The 14,721-nt window shown below is 45.6% G+C and overlaps 1 protein-coding gene across 6 annotated transcripts in view; it reads right to left on the reverse strand.

The window, feature by feature from the left end:
* Window positions 1–14,288, reverse strand: part of FBXL20 (F-box and leucine rich repeat protein 20) — a 43,253-nt gene extending 28,965 nt beyond the window's left edge. For 4 of the 6 annotated variants that reach the window (XR_007767744.1, XR_007767743.1, XM_050911654.1 and 1 more), the window contains exon 1: window positions 14,182–14,288. Coding sequence is in view for 3 of the 6 variants with exons in the window: in XM_050911654.1 (XP_050767611.1) it covers window positions 14,182–14,223 (42 nt within the window). In the remaining 3 variants the exon portion in view is untranslated. Of the gene's footprint in view, window positions 1–675; window positions 720–13,238; window positions 13,358–14,181 lie in introns of those variants that run through there. The other 2 variants (XM_050911652.1, XM_050911653.1) reach the window with 2 other exon arrangements.
* Between the last annotated feature and the right edge of the window lie 433 nt (window positions 14,289–14,721).

Genomic DNA, 14,721 nt, shown 5'->3' on the forward strand with positions numbered 1-14,721 from the left:
TGTTCAGACTCGGTCACGAACGCTAGCTGACGCCTGGCAGATAACTGCAGAGTGCCACAGCGGGTCAGGACAGACGCTGCCGAGGCTGTGAAAGGAGCTAACGCATGTGGGCATTCTGGGACTGGATCATCTAATTAGACGGCTTAACTGATCGGCTGGGAAATTAAGGAAATTCTGGAGAACGCTCTAATGAAGGAGAAATGCAGAGGAATTATTCATGGAAAAATGAGACTATGATTTTTCTTCCCCCAGTTACAAGAACAATAGTAAACAGGCAGATCTATCCTCTTTCCCATTATTGTCCAGGCCAGAATTTTACATCTGAACCAGCACCCTCCACCTCCCTCACGAAAAAGGGTGAGAGAAATTGAAGGAGCAAATCAGATAGCAGTAGGAGACTTCCGAAAAGGAACCAGACTAGAAGAGAACAGGCAAGGGGCAGGAAGTATTAAAATAGAGATTCCAGAAGCAGCCAGCCAGCCGGCCTTTTCTGTCTGATCTGTATTGGCAACAAGGCTTTGTCTGAACTCAAATTTTACTGTGAGAATGCAGGCAATAGTCACTGCCTGTTGTTAACCGAGATTGCACATCAAGGACACTCACAAACAGCCTTGTGCAAAACACAGGTAACTTCTTGACTTCTGCCCATTACATTGCTCAGTAGAAAAAGCTTACCTTGATTCCAGTGCAAATCAAAGCCTTAAATTGTTTTTCTATAGAAGCTACCCTTTGACCAGTACTACACTAAAGGAACGTTTGTTTTTTCTCTTACTAAAAAAGTCCTTGGACTGAAACATGACAGGGCCGAGGCAGGATGTGCTCCGTGGGAGAACCTTGGCTCTGGAATTCCCCCTCCACTGGAAGGCTGTGAAGTGCCAGGGTACATCACCAGACCTGTTTTCTCAAGCCTTCCTTCAAAACTTGGTGCTCAGATGACAAAGCATAAAATAGAGAGTGCTGCTTTTCCCAGTTATGTTACTATAAATCTCTTACTGGTCTTCAGAGTAAGATCTACAGATAGCGGAAGCGATGGCTTTGCTGCCCTGGGCAGCTGGAGCAACACGGTGCCAGAGCACACACAGGATTTGGTCATTGCTCGGTTAAGATGATTTAATCTTCCTGCAAATATTGTATTGCCCAGTTCTTCTACCAAAGCTAGAAAACGGGCAGAACCTGCAGAGTTTTCCAGGGCCTATATCTGCCAGCAGTTTTATACTTCACACTGAAAAACGTTTTACAATCCATGAGATATTTTGCATATACACACTTCAACAGCATTGCACATGGAAATACTTCCCCTATTCCAACAGGGGCTCACAAGGGAGAACAATCACGATCCATCTAACGGCAACTCCTGCGTTTGACACCAGCTTTGTAAGCCCAAAGAAATGACAAAACTGGGGGACTTAATCCACAGATCAATCCTTTATCTCGCAAACCAATTAAAATGTTAATACACTGTTTACATTTACTATTCAATAGAAGGGGAATTGTAACTATTTGGCTCCCAGTTTAGAACAGTCTGGTGCATTCAGCATTTGACAGGCGCACCCAGAGGGGCCTGTTTTGCCATGGTTTTTAAGAGTAGATGGCCAGAGGAGCTAGGAGTGAGGACAAGGATCATCCAACCTTCAGTCATCCACAGGAACTCGCTAGTTGTCCCCTGAATTCAAGTATTCCTTCCTGCACTCTACCATACTAACTGAAAGCCTGGAGATTATAACCCAGAAGACAGAAAACTGGTACTTCCCAGGATGTATTTATGGGCACTGCTGTGCTTCTCTCCAGTGCACCGTCATCCAGAAGCATTCAAATCAAGCAAATTTATGAAAACAAATGGACAAAAGCGCTCAAAAGATACAGTTCTTGCAGCCTTACACTGAAGTCACTTAGCACAACATGTAATTGTCCATTTGTTTTAATAACTTTTCCCTTGCCTTTCAGAATATTAAAAGTTTTGCAAACTGGCTCAATTCATCTGGTTGTCCAGTCCTGCAGCAGTCTGTAAGTGCTCTGTGTGGGGCTAATAAACAGATTTATCTGCTGCGAGGCACTGCTAACAGTGTAGAAGACAAGAGCTGCTGTTCAGGCGCTGGTCATGTCAGCCATTCATTACAGGGCACAGCAATGCAAACTGGGTCATCTGTATGACATCAAGACAAGATCCAGATGACAGCACTTTGCAGCTGAGCGTGCCATGGATGACAGCACATAATTATGAGTGTCCCTGCACAAGAAACACCTACGTATATACGGTACTCATCATGCCTGCAAAGAGGGGCGTGAACAACAGTTGATGCAAGCTCTCTAAGTGAAGCAACCCTTGGCAGGCATGCGTTTGAGTTAAAATAGAGTGTATTGTGTCATTATTGCAGCCACTCATTTAGCCTTTGAGCAAGTCTTGCATTGTCATGGACCAGGCTTCAAAAGCCGTACAAGCATGGAGACTCATCTTGGTTCTCTCCTTCAGGTCTGGTGCTACACTATCCATCCTGCCCAGAGCGATCGGATACGGTCAATATTTAGCATGTAAACAAAGTGTCCACATGCTGGACTGATTCAGCTGCTGTGTTCATGGACAGACTGCGTAACTTCTCCCTATTACATGACACAAACCTATGTCACTGGCAAATGCTAATACAGAAGGTGGTACAGCCAACACCTACAGCTCCTCTCAGGAAATCCATACTCAATATACATTTCGCTGTATTTTAGAAGTTTCCATCTGAGAAAAAAGTTGCTGTATTAATACGAAGGTCTCAATATCAGGTTGATTGACTTATTCCACAGCAGCATGTAAAAGCTTCTCCAGCAAGAAGAGTGTTTATACAACAGTTTCTGCAAAATTTAATCTTTGCTTCCAGACCAGTTACGCTCCCCATACCCCCAGTTCCACAGAAAGTCTGCAAACGCACATTGGCACAAAGTCGTCGTTCCCAGCTTACAGAGAGCTGGAAAAACTCCACATGAGCTGCTGCGGACCCCGGCTCTAGGCAGGCTCTTGGCTGCAGAGCTCTTCTGCGGTCTGGGCTGGCAGAGGGAGGGGGCAATGTTCTCCTGTAAATGTCACATCTGGCAATGGTTTTGATTTTATTGTTGGGGAAGGGCTGGAGGGGTGTTCCTACAGGGAACAAAAGTTTCGTTTTTCACTTTTTTGTGTTTGGAAAAATACACTTGAGAAGTTTCTAAATGAGTTATTTCAACATTTACAGTTTACTGGAAGTAGTTAGGAATATTAACGTACAGAATACAAAGCACATTTATTTTGCATTACCCTAAATGCTCAACACTACTCTCTGTAAGCAATTCTTAGCTTACTGGCTGCATTTTTAAGAGAACAACAGTTCAGTCGTCTGACATACCAAAAAGATTTCCACTAGAATAGCAGCAGGGACTTTTTTCAATAAAGTGCAGTTTAGACATAAAGACATACCAGACTGCCTTGCCTGTGCAACAGCAGCCACTGAAAAACACCATAAATTTTCCCAAAATTTTGTTCCACAGAATTTTGCCCACTAAAGAGACAAGCAGCAGGAAAAGGACAGAGCTGATCTGCAGCGTAACACAAGTGGTCTACAATTAAGGCACATCTCTAAGATGCACAGACACTCACATACTCCAAGCAGCTCTGATGCCGGAGCTTCAGAACCTGAACTGACCAACGTACGGTGCCACGTCCCAGTGCCACCAAAATCCTACTTTGTCAACAAACATGAGGGAATTTACTGGCGTAAAGTTTCAAGGTTGATCACAAGCAATCATTCACTTTCAATCTGACTGTTTGCAGAGCTTGTTTCTGCATAAAAACGTATATTGTTACGGGCACCGAGGAGGAAAGGAGCACCACCCCTCTCCGTGCTCTTTTACCCGGACACAAACACGGTCACACACAGAGGCAGTGGTATTCGAGACCTGTATCGTCCTGAAAAATACTGAACTTAATAGTAGTATGTTCAGTTGGACAAGAAACAAGCTACCATCAACATTAACAGGATATCAAGTAGTTGTCCATATTTGTACTTGATGCAAGCTAAACACCGGCGAGCCAGCAGCGTAATACAGCTGCTGCATACATCAGCTAGGGTGGAAGTATTTACTGCACTGCCGACAAACACAGCTGGTTTTCACCCGAGACTGCATCTGGCATCAGCACGGGGAGGGGGATGGTTGTCTTAAAAAACATATAAAAATCACAGGAGGCTTAACTTTAGAAGCATCAGTGCCAAAGCCAAAAACTGAGTGCACAGTGCTAGCCTAGATGCGGACTTTGAACTCGAACACTTTTCTTCTAAAGCAGAGAATTCAAAGCTCAATGGAGAAAAAGGGATGAAGCTTATTTGGAGCTTTATGGAATCAGTGGCTATAAGGCTAGCAAAGGCACTCGACTCAGTCGTTACACCGAGACCCACAGTTACCCACCTTAATGTTCACTCAAGTGAAAAATAACACGGTGTCTGGCACACCCAGCCCCTTGAGAATGCAGACAGAAAATCTGAAACTGCCCAAGAAGCATGAACAAAAAGCAGTGTGTGCTGCCATGGCTGAGGACACGACCAGGCTGATGCAAAGGGAGGGAGAGAAAGAAGATGGACATCCATTTTCGGTACCAAAACCCAACCAACCAGACAACAGAGACACATCCATACAGGTGGGCAGCAGGAAATGAGAACTATGAACATTTCTGAAAGTAAGTACAGACACAACCAATGAAGTGTTTCATGTCTCTATTTTAAGCAAACTTCATGCAAAATAATACAGATAAAAAGCATACCCTCTTAAAAATCTATGAAACATTAGTAAATATTATAATTTTAAAATACTGCAACTCGTTTACTTGCGTAACAGAAACGGTGTAAGACAAACTTCTTACAGCAGCCTTACAAACACAAAAGAAAAAGGTAACCACGCACTAAGGATGGAATTTTAGCTGCTGTTTAGACCTAGAGCTCACTATCCTTGGTCCACAAGCAAATGCTGGCCAGACCCTCCACAACTGCTTATAACCACAGGAAATTAAGCCATTAAAACCAAGACAGAAAACAGACTGCAATTATTAGAGAGTAAATAATGCATTCTGGAAACTGTTTTTAAACTAGGAAAGGTGGGGAATCAGCAGCTGCCATCATAAATTAAGGATTACATATGTTGCTGGCATATTTTGTCAGTTTGCATCCCCACCCAATCTGTATCATCAAGACACTCTGGAGATTAAACTTCAGAGCTAGAAAAGAGCCTTTTGCTGGTCTGAAGTGAAAGAAGTGAAACATCTGTGCAAATTCATTCAAAGAGTTCAAATCCTGACGAGTCAGAGATGCCCTGTGAGGTGTTCTTCAGCTATACGGCTGCTGGCTCACATCCAAAAATCTACTATTACCGGTAGTATTTATATCACTTTTATCTGCTATGGTTCATATGGAGGAGATGAACAAGCCCACTACAGAGTAATCGAAACAAGACAAGACACACGCCAAACCTAGCTCATAGCACACAGCTCCGATCTAGTAAAGAGACCTGAGCATAAAACACAAAACGAGAAAAATGTGGAATTCATTCTGTATTTCCTTTGGAAAAGCTCAGTGAAGCTTTGCAGTGACTTCTTACAAACCCTGTCAATATATACTAACACCTCGCCTCTAGTTCTGTTCATTTTGGGAAAAAAAAATTCTACTACTGTTACAGGGCTCAAGTAACTGAAACATAACTGACATGCATTGAGTATTAGTTCACAAGTGCTCCTTCCCCAGTACAAGATTTAAGGAAGCAAGAGTTTAAGCAGGCTGAGCTGCCTTACTGGAGGCAAAGAAAAAATTACGCTGCAGAGATAAGTCACACAGCAGTGACAGTGAAATACAAGGCTCTTTGGAGGACACGATACAAACCATAAAGTTGTTTACATCCACAAGCAGTTCAGACTGGGTGAATTTTCCTTCTAGCCTTCAGTTACACAGGACTTTTAAAAAAAAACAAAACCAAAACAAAAACACATCCAATTTAATCTGTGTTAAGTCTCCAAGGAAAATGGCTGGCTGTGGAATAAAGCCGCCGCTGTGACAAGCTCTATCGTTAGCAGTCGTGATGCTCCGGCGTCCTCCCGCAGCATTTGTGTCAGTGGAACCCGGGAAGGCGAAGCAGCCGGCCGCCCTCCTGCCACGCACCGTGCCACAGGCACCCTCGCCCAGCCTGGCTCACAACCAGGGCTCTGCTCAAACAAAATCGTGACTAAGCAGTACAAAACAGAGACGAAATACACCCTGGCCGAAAAGGCTTACTATAGCTTAATATTCTTAAAAATAGCTCAATAGGCAATTTACTCAACATACTGTCAGATCACTTCGTCCTCATCTGCTTCTCATTGCTTTGGAAAAGCTTAAATTTCTGCTGGTGATGAATAGCTGGGCTATGGATGAGCTACCTTTCTGTGCAGCCTGACTCTATTCTGCATTCAGTAACAAAGTTAAATAAATAGCCTTTTTTTATATATATTTTTTTTTAATCAGCAATGCTAAAAGCATGAGGCTGGAAAAAAAACTAGTAAAGCCCTATAGAAATCAAGCCCATGATAAAGAACTGCCTGCTGTGCACACCTCTGACGTAGCAGTGTAACGCAGAAACTGCCACGGAGAAGAAATTCATCAGGTGATTTATGTGCAAATATACAAGGTCATGTTGTTGCGTTCAAAAAGTAAAACTTCAAAGTCAGATGTGCAGGTGCGATACTAGAAGACTACTTCTGATTTAAGAAATACCATTTCAACTGGAAGTACCACATGTGCTATATTCAATTTTTTTTAAAAACTAGAAACTGCTGTCAGTTACCAAACGGGCACATTGATATGCTTTTTGTTCATCTGTTTTGTTCTTCTAACCCTGTTTCGGAGCCAAGACAGTTTTCCACAAACAAAGCATCCCACAACTACACCTGAAGGCTCACTGTGTTCATTTTTAAATTGCACTTTAAAAGACACCACCAGCACTAGCCATTCTCAGTGTTTTGGTTACCCGACTTCTCCCGGCTGACACAGGCTGCAGGAGATACACATCTGAGTAGTTTCCACTGGACAGTCCTGGCAGGGACACAGGGCAGAACCTGAAGCAGCCTGGTGACAGATTGGGGAGGCAGAAGCTTGCAGTTAATCGGCTTTGTCTTTACCAGAAGTTGTATCTGGTGCTGAATGAAAAACACTCTCTGAAAACGTCAGCAATAGCTCGCACGTCCAAGAACTGCAGAGGTCAAAGTTAGTTGGCATTATACGTTAAATAGACGGGGCAAGCAGTGAGAAGCAAAAATACCACATACAGTGTCATCAAAGCTGTTTTTGGGCGTCTACTTTTTTTAGCTCCATTAAAAACCTCTGCATCCTACGAGTGGTCATCCGGGTATTTTATGACCTATTACAGATATTTGATTTAAGATGATTCTACTTTCTCACACACACCCTTCAAAGTTTTAAATATACACCGTTGCCCGTAAGAACAACATCCAAGGCCAACAAAGAAGGAGAGTATAAATAAGACAAAGACTTCCTGAGTTCACAGGGACACAGCCTATGGCCATGGACTGTGCTATACAACACCCACTATCACTATTTATTTTTTTTCTTTTTAGAAGCTCATTTTAGCAGGGTAGCTGTTTACTACAAATACCCTTTGAATGGATTTAAAAAAAAAAAAAAACCCAAGAAAAAACCAAACCCAAAAACAGCGACATGCTTCAATATTTTCAGGCCAAAACTGAGACTCCTCTAGCTCTCCAAGTATGTACCAAGGCTCATCACAATTCAAATAAGCTTCTTTGATAAACAAGTTTCTTATAGTTCTGCCCCTCTCCAAAGCCTACAGTTCTACGTTACTGGTAATAAGTTTTTTTCACTACTGGGTTTGTACTCAGCTATTATGTAAGAGATGATGATGGTATTATTGGCATACATAGTTGGAAATAAAGTCAAATGATGGTGTCTCAAGAAAACCCCTACCTGAGATGAGGTGTGAAGGGCATTGGGTGAGTTTGCCGCGCATAAAAGGATGGTCGATCTGAAAGCAAACCTGACGGATCAGCCAGGCACGTACAGCCATCAGCCACACAAAGACTTGGGCCCCTCCACACAGCTGTGCAGTTAAATGTTTCATACCATATCAATAAGGCTAGAACATTCATCGGGTTGACTTTCATAATGGTATGAGTCAAATGAAACGCATAGGAAGGTAATCCAACAGTGAAAACAATAATTACCTGATCTATCCCAGGCCCCAATTAATAATGGTATCTAAAATAAAATGAGCCATAGGTGTGCATACAGGCTCTCTAACTCCCTTTCCTGTTGTGCAAGCTGCCATACAGGACGGACACAGCCCAAGCAGTCAAGTACCTCTCACCGGGAACGCACACGGTCCCTGAGCTATCATTTGCAGTGGCTGCTCCGACTGGCAGCTCCAAGTGAAACCACCTTGGGGAACCTCTGTTTCGGCACCGAGGAGGTGTTCGCCTCAATAACCTGCAAGAAGAGCCCCCACCAGTGCCATACACAAACAACCCAAACCTCAGGCCCAATGCACTGCTCTTCGCACAGCTCGGGCCAAATTAGGGACAAGTCCTTATCGGGTGCTGCCCCAGCATTTACTGCACAAATGTCAGCAAGGGACAGGGGAGGAAATACAGGTTTTCTGGCATTTCTGCTTATATTTCCTGCTGAAATTACTGTTTGCCAGGGCCAACATTTCCACTGTTACCCAACTTGCAAGCACAACTCCTTGCAGAGGAAGAAGAAAGAAAGAAGAGAATCCCATTTGGGGGGGGGGGGGGGGGGGGGGGGGGAGGGGGGGGGATATAAAAATTTGCGACACGAGCTTGGTCTCTCAGGTGACACGGGCTAAGGTCAAAGCACACACATAATCCAACGCTTGTAAAGCTGTCGCTCTACCTAATTATGGCAGGGATGTGCTTGCGGCTGCCTAGTACAAAGGCTACAAGGTGAAAGAGCTGGGAGACCAAAACCTCCCCCAGCACCAATTTAACAAAAAGATGCAAAAGAAAAGCAATCAGAATTGGTTTCTGAAATACCTTTTCTTTATCGGTCAATTTTATAACTAACTTGTTCCCCCGCACTATGCTGCCTTTGGCTTTTGGCAACTTGTCCATATGGCACCTGTACGGCAAAACACGGCACGTAGATTGCAAAGGAGAAATTCACAGCAACTAAGATTTCCCCCCATTGCCCCCTCCTCCAACAAAAAGCCGCCTTCCTGTTTAATCCTCCCCAGTCTCCTGCAACCTGGGTCAAGTATCTTTTGCGCAACCAATTTGACTTTTGCTTCCAAATCTCGCCGAATTCTTCTTTCCTTTACTAGAGCACGGAGCGCAGCCACAGGACCAGCACAGTGGGGGTGAGAAACACGAGTTACCTTTTACATCTCTTACTATCTTAATGTTTAAACAACCACTTTGTACACAATAAAGTAACACTTTATTATTCATCTGCCAAAAAAGAAGTGCTGGCTTAAAAAGTATTACACATAAAACTCTGGCATGAGGTAACACCAAAATAAAAAAATTAAATGGGGGTAGGGGGAGCAAACAAGAGTATGGAAAAGCCATCAGCTTTGACACCCCACCCCCCCCCAAGTCTGTATTTTTTATTTTGACAGTGTTTCTCATTACTTAGGAGCCACATTATTAGATACCTGCCAAACAAAACTGTTTCGATTCAACTCCACTACCTCATGTCTTTACTGTGTTATGTCAGCAACAGTTTCTCTTGCCATATAAAATAAAACGCCATGGTAAGTGTAACATCAGTTTTTGCAAGTTTCTGCTAGAAAACAGCAAGGAGAGACACCACGGGATGCAAAGAGTTATCCATACTCCCTGCCCGCTTTGTTTGTGTCCGTCTGTTTACACAACCTCCATTGCTTGAAATAACAAAGCCCTAACCAGAAGGATAGAAAGAAGCACAGGAGCAGCCCAGCAAAGGGAACAAAGACAACCCCAAAAGGATCGGCTCTAAACCGTAAAGCCAAGCAACCCTGAAATATGGAAACAGCATTTAAGAGCCAGGAACCCAGCAGATTCAAAAATGGGATTAGGGTAATTGAGGTTATTCAATTCGGCTTTCTGAACGCAGACAGGATTAATTATTAGAAGGCAACTCGATTTTGAAGCATTTTAAGTTTCTCGTTTTGCTTTCAGCTTACCCCATTTCATGGCAGATATAAATTCAAGCAAGACCTAGGAACTATGGAGGCCACTAGCACAGTTCAGAACAGTTAGAATTCCCTCACATTGAGGATCCTGAATCCTAGGATGAGAGAAATGCTGTGACATGCACTGGATTGATGCATTTGCCGGCTGAAGGTGCTCGCAAGGCTCGTACACGCGCTCGTTCCTCAGACACATCCCTGGTGTTCACTTTTTTTTTTAAAATAGGATAAACTGCCCCATAAAGAAATGCTTTACAGCCAGAATCAACTCCTGCTAATTGGAGGTTTTGAAGACTCCCTGAGGAAGCTGGAAAGGATGATGCTTTTTTTTGTGTTGTTTTTGTTTAAGGATGTAGAGGAGACTACATGTATTGCTCACAGTCTGAAAAAAAAGCAACTATATTTAAGCCTGACAACATGGTTCAATGGAACACAAGACACTGCAGAGCAAGAGATGTCTGCACGGGGAAAGCTTAAAAGCCAGGAGTCTGTCTGTGCTGAAGACGTCCACAACTTCTCCCACGGTTGGTCTAATACCAAAGAAGCCACTGTTTCATATAAAACGCTGCTCCTGATCATAGGCAGGTAGTTTTGTGCCGGATCATCTCTTCCAGCTCTGTGCACGCATCTATGTAAGCGCTAACCATCTCAGAGCGGTGCTGCCCGACCACATCCACTCCACTCTGCAAACCAGAAAGCTCAGAGGAGCCCTCTGCCCTAGAAGACGTTGTTTATTTTTTGATGATGAGTTAGGGAGAGCAGCGAGCTAGTGAAAGCGAGCCTAAGACACCTGGTCTCCAGATGACATCCCAGGCCAGAAGAGCGCGGATGAAACAGATTAACGAAGTGATGAGAACTAGGGCCTTTGGAAGGTAAACAAGCCCTCAAAGAGCAGAGTACCAGTCAATCAAAAGCATCAGGAGACGACATCCCCTCCTCTTTGCTATTATTTAGTTGTAGCTCATCAGGCATCACATAGTAGGTACGACAGGAAGCAGAGAAACCCCAACTATAAGCCAGGCTCGTGATCTGTCAGGGCATGTTCCACATTAAACCGACACCACAGAAAATTAGGAGTCAATCTGGGTAATGTTTTCCCTTTTTGTTTGCTTTGCTACAGTAAGTGGTCATTTTCTCTGTGGTAGCCACACCTCCTATAAAGGGACTTATTTAGAATATGCTCCTTTGGCTGGGCATGCCAGAGTTCATTCTTTCATTTAAAAGAAAGAGTTCCATTCTTCCAGGAATGGACAGCTGGCTACACATACGTACCAGAAACCCATATGCAAGTCAAATTTAAGAAGCTTAGCCCATATTCCATTACCATATTTTATTACTACAGTAAGAAGAAATGATTATTAAATCCAATCTAGATTGGATTTTAAAATTACCCAACAATAGTTTTACCCAACAATAGTTCAGGAATCTGTTTACGTGCTTAACAAAAGACAATAAACTAAGTCTGAAAACCCGAACCAAACTCCCCCTCAATAACTCACTTGTTATTTAAAGTCTGAAACAGACACTATACACATTAGTCACAACTCTGCATCAAGCTGTTTCTACCCCAAGATAAGACTCCAGACGCTCAACGGCCCTACTTACCACTCCTCAGCCAGGAAACTACCACGGCAGTCAGCTCTGTGTCTAATCCCGAGGTATTGCAGAGGGCTATGTAGGAGGAGTACTAATCACCAAGCATTCAACCCCGTGCTGTCTTCGTTGATCTTACAAAATTCAACAATTTTGAATAGCAGCTTCCAGTCTCAACACATTTTTGCATAATTGTCCTTATGTCACATTAAATATGAACTATTACACTAAAAGGCACGCTCTTGTCAGTGAATAGGACCTTTGCTTTTAAAGCAGAAACATTACAAACTGTTTTCTAGAAAGCATGGCTGAATTTCTACCCATACTTCCCCTCTGAAAAATAAATCTATTTATAAGTGTGATTACACTAACATTTTAGAAGCTTTTCAGACCAAAACACCCTCACTAGAAAAGCACATATTTAAAGCAAAAGAGTTCTAAACTCGTCCCTTCCAGGATATATAGGTGAGTGGGTCAGAGATAATCAATGCTAAGGCTAATAAAACCATGCCCTCGATTTACTAACCAAAACATATCCAAGAAGTGGGATAATGTTTAAAGGCACTTCTTGTAGCTCAAAGTAAGCCTTTCTATAATACACTGACTCTTCCTGTACAAAGAGTAAAAAAAAAAAAATTAATTTAGACCTCAAATACTCTTTGAGCATTTTGCTTATTTTCCACTTGTCCATTTTTTACTATAGGAAGAAAGTAACATACAATTCCAGCAAAAAAAAAAAAACAAACATCAAAACCAAACAAAACAAAGCTCTTCCCCACTCGTCTTCCACAACGAATTGGGTTAATCTTGTTTTGGTACAACCCTGATGAAAAGCTCTCCCAATACTGGAATGAACTCTAGTATTTCAAGACAAAGGCTAAGCAAGCAAAAAAGGTCGTTGCCGTATGAGATGATGTTTCCCCACAGAAGACTGCTACCGATGTGTTTTTATTCTTTACTCTGCTCTGTAACCAGCCACTCCGCAGTAATAAAAAAAAAAAAAAGCTCTCAGAAAAAAAAATTAAATAATCTGTGTAGCCAAGAACAGACTAGAACGGTAAAAACAATAACGCTGGATAAAACACGTTGCGCATGCAGCCTTCTCTTTCAGAGTTCCCAGGTTTAGTTCAATGTTTTTATCATTTGGATGCTACAGAAACATAAATATTATAACACTGTTTAATCTGGAACCATTCTAAACACACATGCTGCTACTTATTTACAGCGGCTGATATGGATTTGATAGAGGAAGAAAATAATTTCATGTGCAATATTACAAAACCATTATTTTCTGCACCTTTCTCAACTCCAGGGCCAGTTTCCTGGGGAATTTAATGCTGTTCGCTGTGGAACCAGACACTCTTCAGTTTACCAATAACCAGTATTTTCCCTTGACAGCCTTCCCGTCCCCTCTCTATGAAGGCGGGGGGGGGACACAGCCACATCTTTACCATTCCGGGCTCTTTTCCTCCCATGTTGTCCTCGCACACAACAGGAGCCGGGCGGTCGAGAGAAGGAACGGGCAGGTATTTTCATCCTCCACAACAGCCTCTTACAGCGATGAAAAGTAAACCCTGCTGCTGCTGCTCTCACTCCCGATACCAACCTCCTCCCCCACCCGGGGAAGACAGCTGTTACAACAATGCAGAGCTGGAAGCAGCCCTGGCTCGATAGGCTGCTTTGTGCCATATTCTTTGAATAGATCTTATTGTTTACCCTCTGCTCCTTCCGTCCTCTCCATCCCCCAGCCTCCCCGTAATCAAATTTTTCCCGGCTACTGCCCAAAAAAAAGACGTGCCGGGGCCACCTTCCCCTCCCCGAGCCTCCCCCCCCCCCAGCCCCTCCCGGCCCAGCCCAGCCTGGCTTGTTTTCCAGGCTCTATTTCCCACATCCCCTGCTCCATCATCAACTTCGCTTGGCAGCGCTCACACCCGCAGCAACACGTTGGCAGCAGCCCTGCACCCCCCCCCCCCCCGCAGCCCCCCCCCCCGGGGGGGAGTTTGCATCTGAGGGGGGAACGCCGGCAGATGTACACGGGGGGGAACGGGGGCAAGAAGTTTCACACCCCGGGAGGACGGGGAGGGGAAGCAGGCCCGAACCCACCGCCCTGCCCGCCCACACCCGCAGGGCTCCCCCCGCACCAGGCCTGTGGTAAAGCCCCCCCAGCCCCATTCATACAGGGGCCCCCCATGCACCCCACCCCACCCCTCCCCCCGCCTTTGCCACAGGGCCGCGATGACCGGTTGTCCCGGGTGGGTGGGGGGCGAGGGCCCCCCACCCTAACGCGGGCCGGGGTGGGGGGGGAACAGGACGGACACACTGCGGCCTGGCCCCGCCCCCCATCTCCTCAGCCGAGCCGGGCAGCCTCACCCCCGGAGCCGGCCGGGGCCTCACCTCAAAGCGGCTCTTAGTGACCCCGTTCATCTCCCTCCGCATGGCGGGGCCGGGGGCGGGCGGGGCCGGCGGAGAGGAGGAGGGGGGAAAGGAAGGGAGGAAGGCCGGCGGAGGGAGGAGGGCAGGGGGTGCCGGGGCTCCGCGGCCTCCGCCCGCCGCCGCCGCGTCTCCTCCGGCCTCAACTTCAACCCAAAACAAAAACACTCCGCACCTGCCAGCAACGCGCGCGCTCATTGGCCACCGCCGGGCACGGCGCGCGGCGGCGGCGGCGGCGGCGGCGGCGGGGGGGTAGGCGGGGGGCGCGGCGCGCGCTGCGGCGGGGACGCGGGGGGGGGGGGGAGGGGGCACAGACGGACAGACCCCCCCCCCGCCGCCCCCACCTACCCCGCAGGCCGCCGCCCCCATCGCGCCGCCGTCAAGGGTCCTCCCGCCCCCCCCCCCCCCCGGTCGCACCGGGGGGGGGGGGGAGGGGGGGGAGCTGCGAGGGGCGGCCCGCCCCCCGCGACACCGGGGCTGCAGGACGCCCCCCCCCCCGTGATA

This window comes from Gymnogyps californianus, chromosome 28, assembly GCF_018139145.2.
Source record: "Gymnogyps californianus isolate 813 chromosome 28, ASM1813914v2, whole genome shotgun sequence".
Taxonomy (NCBI): Eukaryota; Metazoa; Chordata; class Aves; order Accipitriformes; family Cathartidae; genus Gymnogyps; species Gymnogyps californianus.